The 8902-nt window shown below is 57.5% G+C and overlaps 1 protein-coding gene across 1 annotated transcript; it reads right to left on the bottom strand.

Moving 5' to 3' along the window:
- Window positions 1–4359: 4359 nt before the first annotated feature.
- On the bottom strand, window positions 4360–6065 carry LOC126638608 (zinc finger protein 239-like). Its single transcript, XM_050312601.1, has 2 exons — window positions 5895–6065; window positions 4360–5760 (listed from the first exon to the last, which is right to left on the bottom strand). The coding sequence occupies exons 1-2, from the start codon at window positions 6026–6028 to the stop codon at window positions 4863–4865; spliced, it is 1032 nt and encodes a 343-aa protein (XP_050168558.1). The 5' UTR covers window positions 6029–6065; the 3' UTR covers window positions 4360–4862.
- Window positions 6066–8902: the final 2837 nt, after the last annotated feature.

The following is an 8902-nucleotide window of genomic DNA, read 5'->3' as shown; positions in this document are numbered from 1 at the left end:
CCTTCCATGGGGTTTGTCCCCAGATTTCAGCCTCAGGTGCATCAAGGACAAAAAGGTGCCCATGGGGGTCACCGGGCTGCTCACGGGGCTGCTCCTCCCCATCCCTGCCCTGGGGGTGAGTGGCTGAGGATGGAGGAGCCACCCCAGAGCCTCCTCCTGCACAGCCCCTGCAATGAGTCACCTGCACACAGATGTTAATGTACCCCACACTGCCTTTAAAAACAAAATACATCTTGATACTGGACTATGATGCAGGGACTGTGCCAAATAGAGGGCTGATGAGCAGAGCCACCAGGCCTAGTGCTGGGAAGGGACTGATTCAGACTTTATTCAGTAAAGGTGGAGTGGATTATATAAATAAGATATACAGGTTTTTTTTTTTTTTTTTTTTTTTACAGCTGACTCAATGCTGTGCATGATCATGAGGTGAAAATCTCATCCTTTAAAAGTGTGAGTTGTAATTTCATGGAGCTGGGTTGTTGCTTAAAAGTAAATTATATAGAAATTTTGAAATTTATTTTTTTATTTAAAAAAAAAAAGGAAAAAAGGTTTTATTTGATGATCTCCGAGGTCTCTTCCAACCCAGTTAACTCTGTGTTTCTGGCAGCTTTTATGGGGTGTTTCTGGCAGCTTTTTGGGTCTCGGCGCTGCTCCCACCCCACCTCAGAGGGGTGAGAAGGGCAGAGCTGGTGACACTGGAAACACAAACCTGGTTGTGTTTGGCTACAAAACTCACCCTGGGCTGGTTTGGCCTTTCTAGAGGCGACTTTGCAGCAGATCCCTGTGGATTTGTGCTCCTGGGAATGCTCCAACACCGCATGAAACATCTGCGATGGCACCGAGGCTTCTCTGGCCAAAAGGAGGATTCTAAGGAAGAAATCTCTTTGTCAGGATTCCAGCATGATCCCAGTTGCTCACAGTCACTCCCAGTCACTCCCAGTGTGGTCTCAGTTGCTCCCAGTTTATCCCAGTTGCACCAGCATGGTCCCAACTGCCCTCAGAATGCTCCCAGCCACTCCCAGTATGACCCCAGTCACCCTCACTGTGGGCCCAGTTGTCCCCAGCATGGGCCAAGCTGCTCCCAGTTGCCTCCAGCATAGATCCAGTCAATCCAAGTATGGTCCCAGTCTTCCCCCAGCAGGGTCCCAGTCAATCCCAGTTGCCCATTGTAGATCCAGTCACTCCCAGTTGCTCCCAGTTGCCCCTTGCATGGTCCAAGTCACTCCCAATGTGGTCCCAGTCACCCCCAGGATGGTTGCAGACTCTCCCAGTATATCCCAGTTGCCCTCAGCATGCTTGTAGTCATACCCAGTTACTTCCACTGCCCCAGGATGCTTCCAGTTCCCATCACTGTGATCCCAGTCACTCCCAGTCTATGCCAGCATGCACCCTGTCCCTCCCTGTCACTCCCAGTTACACCACACTTCCAGAAAGGCTCCATTGGCTCCCAGTTCCCCCTGCATAGTTCCAGTTACTCCCAGTATGATCCTGGGCACTGACAGTCACTCCTAGGATGGTTCCAGTATGGTCCTGATCATTCCCACTAGGATCCCAGTCACTCCCAATAGGACCCCAGTTGCCCCCAAGATGGTCCCAGTAGCTCCCAGCCCCCCCAGGATGGTTCCTTTCCCTCTCAGGGATTCCCAGTCTGAGTCCAGTATGGCCCCAGGCTCTGTCAGTCCCTGCCTGGACGATGCCATTTGCCCCCTGCATGGTCCCAGTTACTCCCAGTAGGATCCCAGTATGTGTCCAATTACCCTCAGTATCATCCCAGCAACTTCCAGACACTTCCAGTATGAAGCCAGTTTGATCCCAGTCATCCCCACTATGGTTGCAGTCCCTCCCACACACTCCCAGTAGAATTGCAGTCACTCCCAGGATGATCCCAGTATGAGCCCAGCAGGGGCCCAGCTGCTCCCACTATGATCCCAGTTGCCCCCAGCAGGGTTCCAGTTTCTCCCCTTCACCCCTACTATGGTTCCAGTCACTCCCACAATTATCCCCATCACTCCCAGCCACTCCCAGTATAGCCCAGTTGCCTCCAGTATGCTCCCAGTCAGTCCCAGTATGATCCCAGTCTTTCTTAGTAGGATCCAAGTTACCCCCTGCATGGTCCCAGTTGCTCCCAGTCACCCCACTGTAGTTCCAGTCCCTCCCAGTATGACTCCAGTATGATCCCAGTGACACCCTCTATGGTGGCAGTCACAGCCAGGATGAACCCAGGATGAACCCAGACATTCCCTGTCACTCCCAGTATAAAGCCATTTGACCTCAGCAGGGTCCAATTGCTCCCACTCACACCACTACAGTTCCAGTCCCTCCCAGTAGGATCCCTGTCACATCCAGTCTCTCTCAGTCGACCTCAGCCTGCTCCCAGTCAGTCCCAGTATGCTCCCAGTCAGTCTCAGTAGGATCCCAGTCACTCCTGGTCTCTCCCAGTATATCCCAGTTGCCCCCAGTGTGGCCCCACTCACTCCCAGTTCCTCCCAGTAGCTTCCAGCATGATTCCAGTTGCTCACAGCTACTCCCAGTCACCCCCAGTTGTGTCCTAATCGCTCCCAGTATGATCCCAGTCACCTCCAGCATGATCCCACTTGCTCCCCATATATCCCAGTTGAGCAACCATGGTCCAAACTGCCCTCAGAATGTTCCCAGTCACTCCCAGTATGACCCCAGCCACCTTCACTGTGGGCCCAGTTGCTCCCAGTATGATCCCAGTTGTGCTCAGCATGGTTCCAGTTGCTCCCAGTGGTATCCTACTAGCTCCCAGTTGCCCCTAGCATAGAACCAGCTGCTCCCAATATGATCCTAGTGTGATCACAGTTTGATTCCAGTAGGATCACAGTCACCTCCAGTATGATCCCAGTAACTTCCAGAAACTTCCAGTATGAAGCCAGTTTGATCCCACTCATCCCCAGTATGGCTGCAGTCCCTCCCACACACTCCCAGTATTATTGCAGTCACTCCCAGTAAGACCCCAGCAGGAACCCAGTAGGAGCCCAGGTGCTCCCACTATGATCCCAGTTGCCCCCAGCATGGTTCCAGTTTCTCCCTTCACCCCCATTATGCTTCCAGTCTCTCCCACAATGATCCCAGTCACTCCCAGCCACTCCGAGTATAGCCCAGTTGCCTCTCACATGCCCCCAGGTGCTCCCAATATGATCCCAGTTGTCCCAGTTCTGGTCCCGCTGGGTCCAGTCCAGCTCTGGGTGTATCCCGGTGTCCCCCCTGTCCCCTCACCCCGCTGTCACCCCCTTTTCTCTCCCCACAGAGCTCCTGAGCCGGTGGCAGTCACAGCCCCTCCCCGGGGCCTCGGGCCCAGCCTGGATCCCCCCCCCGTGTCCGTGAGGATTTTGGGGGGTCGTGTGTCCCCCCTCCCCTGCTGTCATTCTGCCTGCACCCAGCTGCTCCCAGTGATCCCAGCAAAGCTTCCCAGTTCTCCCCAGTCCCGGTTATTGGGGGGCACTGGGGGGGAACTGGAGGATCCCAAGGTGTGGAGCCGAGTTTGGGGGGTCAGAACCGGCCCTGAGATGGATCAGAACTGGGGACCCCCCTGTGTTCCCCCCGTGTCACCCCGCTCTGGGGGGGCTTTGGGAGGGCACCGGCCCCTCAATAGGCACCCAGCTCACCCCAAAAGGTGCTGGGATCTCCCAAATCCTCCCCACAGCCCCTCAAGGACCACAAACACATTCAAAGCCCACCCAGGACCCCACCCAACCCCTTTTCTGGGGGGGCTTCTCTGGGCACTGGTGGTGCTGGGAGCCCCCCCGGCTGCGGGCGAGGAGCTCTCGGGTGAGCGGGGGGTGGGAAGGGGGAGGTCGGTGGGAAAAGGGGGTCAGAAGGGATAAAAGGGGTGGTGGGTCCCCAAAATGAGTGGGAGAGGAGTGGGAACCCCCAAAAGCGGAGGAGGGGACACTGAGGCTTATGGGAAATGGGTGGGAGATGTAAAAAGAGTGGGGAAAGGGCAGGGTGGGACCCCCAAACTGAGCATGAGGGGGCTGGGGAGTGGGGGGATGATGTGGAAGGGGTGGGAGAGGAGGGAAAAATGTGGGGGTTGGGACACCCAGAGTGATCCTGGAGGGACTGTGGATTGAGGGGATCATATAAAAGTGGGAAGAACAGGGAGAAGGGTGGAAAAGGGGATTGGTCTGGCAGATCCAACAGTCCCATGGGGGTCTTTGGGCACACAGGGCTGGGAAAGGGGGGTGGCTCCCCTGAGCTCCCAAATTGCTGTTGGGTGTTGGGGGCTGCTGGATCCAATCTCAGCCTTGGGTTATGACAACAGTTTCAGTTTAGAGGAATTACAGAAGTGGGACTGAACCACTTTTGTCCCCCAGGTTTTAAGGATGGCAAATCCAGTCTATTGATAGAAATGAATTCTTTAGGGTTACAAATGATCAGACAAGACTTTCATCAGAATTATTTACTGCACAACAGAAACACTAAAACTACCATAAGTACAGGATAAGATAGGACAGTGCTCTACCCTAAAGCAATTGTTGAAGCAATTCTACTCAAGCTGGCACCAAAGCAAGAATTATTCATTAGAGATGGATGGAACTCCCCCAGACCAACGCTCGTGGGGAGATCTCTGCTCTCAACCTCCAGCAGTGACCTTGGGGGGTCCCCAGCCAAGGCAGGAATCTCCACACACCCCTCAAGAAGGGTTCTGTTGGCAGAACCTGCCCCTGGAAAATGGGGACTGACCCTTTCTGGTAGAAAGGGATGGACTGAGAGTCACTGGACTCCAGGGGTTGCCTCACCATCAGGGGGTCATTTGGGGTGGGAGCAGCAGCCGAAGCTCTTCCCGCAGTTGGGGCACTCGAGGGGCTTCTCTTACTGGTGGGTCCGTTGGTGTTTGGTCAAGGTAGAGCTGTGGCTGAAGCTCTTCCCACACTCCCCACACTTGTAGGGCCTCTCCCGGTGTGGATGCGCCGGTGGGTGACGAGGGTGGAGTTCTGGTTGAAGCCCTTCCCGCAGTCGGTGCAGCGGAAGGGCCTCTCATCTGTGTGTATCCGCTCATGCAGGAGGAGAGTTGAGCTGGTCTGAAACCTCTTCCCACATTGCAAGCACTTGTAGGGTCGTTCACTGGTGTGGATGAGCTGGTGGGTGCAGAGGTTGGAGCTGCTCTTGAAGCTCTTCCCACATTCCCCACATGTGTAGGGCCGTTCCCCAGTGTGGAGGCGCTGGTGTTGGAGCAGGTTGGAGCTGTCCCTGAAGCTCTTCCCACATTCCAAGCACTTGTAGGGCCTTTCTCCAGTGTGGATTCGACGCTGGTGTTTGATCACGCTGGAGCTGTGCCTAAAGCTCTTCCCACATTCCCCACACTCGTATGGCCGTTCCCCAGTGTGGATGTGCTGGTGGGTGAGGAGGGTGGAGCTCTGCCTGAAGCTCTTCCCACATTCCTGACAGGTGTAGGGCCGTTCCCCAGTGTGGATGAGCTGGTGGGTGAGGAGCTTGGAGCTCTGCCTGAAGCTCTTCCCACATTCCAAGCACCTGAAGGGCTTCTCCCTGCTGGAAGGCTGCTCAGGGACCACCAGCTCAGAGCTCTGGCTCAAGCTCCGGTCGCCTTCCCGGCACAGGATGGGTTTTTCCTCCTCAGAGCTCCCTGGGCTGGCTTTGCAGCCCCTCCTCCGGGGGCATCTCCAGGCCTTTTCCTCCCCGCTGCCTTCCTGTGCCAGGGAGCCCTTCAAAACGGCCTCTCCCACCAGGCTCTGCCGGGGGATTTGTCCTCCGTGCTCTCCGTCCTCAGCTCGGGGCCTGGGGCAGGAAGGAAGAAGGACAGGCGGGGAATTTGCCTCTGGCCCAGAGGGAAGCCCAAGGACATCCCCCCCAAATCTGGTCCCCACAGGCATTACAAGACAGGGCCAAAGGGGCACTGATTTCCTCCTCACCTGCCTGGGGGGCCCACGGCAGCTTCCTCGCAGCCTCCTCCTCCATCTGCCCAAGCTTTGGGAAGGACAAATCCTGCTGGGGGGAAACAAGGGCTGAGTGCATTGCCTTGGGGGTTCCTCCTGCCCAAGTCCATCTCTAGAACTCACTGGGCATCCTGGGACCATAAAAACCTCCAAAACACCAAAAGCCCCCCCCAAAAAACCCCTCCCCCAGAACACCAAGGTTCAGACCAAAAAAAACCCTTCCAGGAGTCCCCCCTCTCAAGTCTCTCCACTTTGGGGTTCTGGGGGTTCCTCCTACTTGGACTGCTGGGGGGGTCCCACGTGAATTGGGGGACTCCCCTCTCCAGAGTTCCTGCCCTCTCTGAGTTCCTGGGGGTCCTGGATTTTCCCCCCCTCCAGGGTCCCCCTGCTCAGGGATGTTGGGGGTTTTGGAGGCCCCAGGGGTCCCTTCTCCCCTGACTCTTTGCTTTGGGGTGCTGAGGGGTCTCAGGGGTCCCACCTCTCCGGGGTCTCCCCCTCTCCAGGCTGCTGTGGGTCCCGGGAATCCCCTTCTCCATGCTCTGGGGGTCTCAGCAGCCCCCACTGGCTGTTCCTCCTCCTCCTCTTCCTCCCCCTGACCTGGATCCCCTCTTGCCTGGTCAGTCCAGTTTTCCAGACCCCAGACCCCTCTTTCTTTGACTCCAGGACCCCCTGCCCCCACTTTCCTCACCATCCCACCTCTCCCAGTCCCTGCATCCCCCTGTTTCCTGGCTGGCCATCCCCTGGCACCTGAGCCCCAGCCCCCCTTTTCCTTGACTCCAGGACTCCCTGAAGCTCCTTCCCCATCCAACAGCTCTCCCAGTTTCTCCCTTCCCTTGACCCTGGGACCACCCTGACCCCCAAATCTCTGGGTCTCCCCAGTTCCCCACTCCTGGCTTATCCTGCCGGGTGGTCCTGGGGAGTCCTAGGGACCCCTGAACTCCCCATTCCTGTACACCAGATCCCCCCTGCACCCCCTTATGTGGGACCAGGACCCCCCTGCACCCCCTTTCCCGGTCATACCACCTCTCCCAGACTCCACACTCCGTTTTCCTTTACCTTGGGACTCCCTGGACCCCCAGTCCTGGGCATCAGGACCCCCCTGCACCTCATTCCAGCACTGGGACTCTCTTTCACCCCTTCCTCAGCTCCAGGACCCCCTGCAACAACCCCTTTCCCAGCCATCCTGCCTCTCCCAGACCCCAGGCACCCCCTCGATCCCCATTCCTGTCTTTCCCAGACTCCTGAATCCCCCTTTCTTTTTTGCTTATGTTGATGTTGTTTTTCAACACCGGGGGACCCCCTGAACCCCGTTTTCTGGACCCCACGAGCCTCCCATTCCCCGACACCGGCGACCCCCGTGCAGAGGCTCTCCCTGGACCCCCCATCCCACCTCTCCCGATCCCTGCCCTCCCCTTTCCTTGGCCCTGAGATTCCCCCCAACTCACCTTTCCCAGCACTGTGCCCCCCGGCAGCACCAAGATTTACCCCAAAACACCAAGATTCACCCCAAAAAAGCACTTCCAGGGTTCCCCTCTCTCCGATATCCCCACTCTGGGGAGCCGCGGCGGGGGTAGGGGGGAATTGGGGAACTCTGGGAGTGTTGGGGACAATCAAAGAGTTCCTGACACGTGGCCGGGGCCTTTGTTCGGCCCGCCGGGAATCGACAACAAACCTCAGTCCCGGGGGTCCCCCCGGCCGGGGATCAAGCGATGGGGATACGAAGGGACCCCAACAGAAACCCCTTTCCCGCTCTCCCACCTCCCCTCATTTCCTTCTCCCACCCTTTTCCCGTCGCCCACCCCTCCTCCCCCCCATCAACCCCGGCTTCCTCCCCTCCCGCCCTCGGTCGGTCTCTTTGGGGGTCCCACCCCCTCTCTCGCTCTCTTTGGGGGTCCCACCCCCCCCTTTCTCCTTCCCCTCTCCCTTTTTCCCATCCATTCCCCCCCAAACCCAAACTTACCGGGCGAGCTCCTCGCTCGTGGAAAGGAAAGGGGGAGGAGGAGCGGGAGGAGGGGCGGGAAGAAGGAAGAGGAGGAGGAAGAGAGGAGGAGGAGGAGGGAGGAGGAGGGAGAGGAGGAGCATCTTCCCCCAATCCCTCACGTTGCCGCGGGGAGGGGAGAGCTCCTCTCAGATATTTTGGGGAGGGGCCTCCGGGGTGGTTTCGGGGGTGGGGTGATGTTTGGAGCTCCGAAGCTGAGCCGCAAATGTCCCTCGGGAGGACCTTAGGGGACTCCTGGAGGTTTGGTTTTTTTACGGGGAGGGGGATCCCGGTGTGGGTTCCCGGCAGAGCCCCGGGGATTGGGCGTGGGGATGCGGGGACTCCCCGCGGTGGGGGTTGGTGTTCCGTGGTCAGCCCGGTCCCGGCAGGGGAGGGGAACGCGATGACAGCCTTTTTTAGGGACCCCGGAGTGGGGAAGCAGAGAGGGGTCACAGCAGAGCTGAGGGACCCCCCCGGCTGTCGGAGAGCGTGGAGAGGGTGAACAGAGAGGGGTGTGGGGGGACCGGGGATCCCCGGACCCTGAAACAGGGGGCTCTGAGAGGGTGATGGTGAAAAGGCACCAAAAAAAGGTCCAAAAGTTAACAAGGGTTCAGCTGGTAGAGCTTGTCCTGTTTGCTCTCCCTGCTCTGCTGGAAGAATAAATCAGGGAAATGAGACGTTGCAATGGGATACAGAAAGCCCAGAGCCAGGACTTTACAGGCTTGAAGGATTCAGGTCACTTAATGGGGGAGGTCTCTGAGCAATTCATCATTCCAAGGCTTTTTAAGCATCAAGGGGGAACCCCCCGGGATTCCCGGGATCTCCAGCAGCCCAGAAAAGGCAGAACCCCAGAGAGGGGGGACCCCCCAAAACACAGGAGACCTACCAGCAGACTGAACATGGCGAGTGACCCCCAGAACCCTCAAAAGATGGGGAGTTCCTTTGTTGCTCCAGATGTCCTTTGTGTTCTGTGAGGTTCCCAAACATTTTGGGGTTCCTTTTGTTC

This window comes from Myiozetetes cayanensis, unplaced genomic scaffold (assembly GCF_022539395.1).
Source record: "Myiozetetes cayanensis isolate MyiCay16 unplaced genomic scaffold, myiCay2020 scf177, whole genome shotgun sequence".
In the NCBI taxonomy this organism is placed as follows: domain Eukaryota; kingdom Metazoa; phylum Chordata; class Aves; order Passeriformes; family Tyrannidae; genus Myiozetetes; species Myiozetetes cayanensis.
Note: the sequence above shows the minus strand (reverse complement) of the source record. Positions and strands in the feature narration are given on the sequence as shown.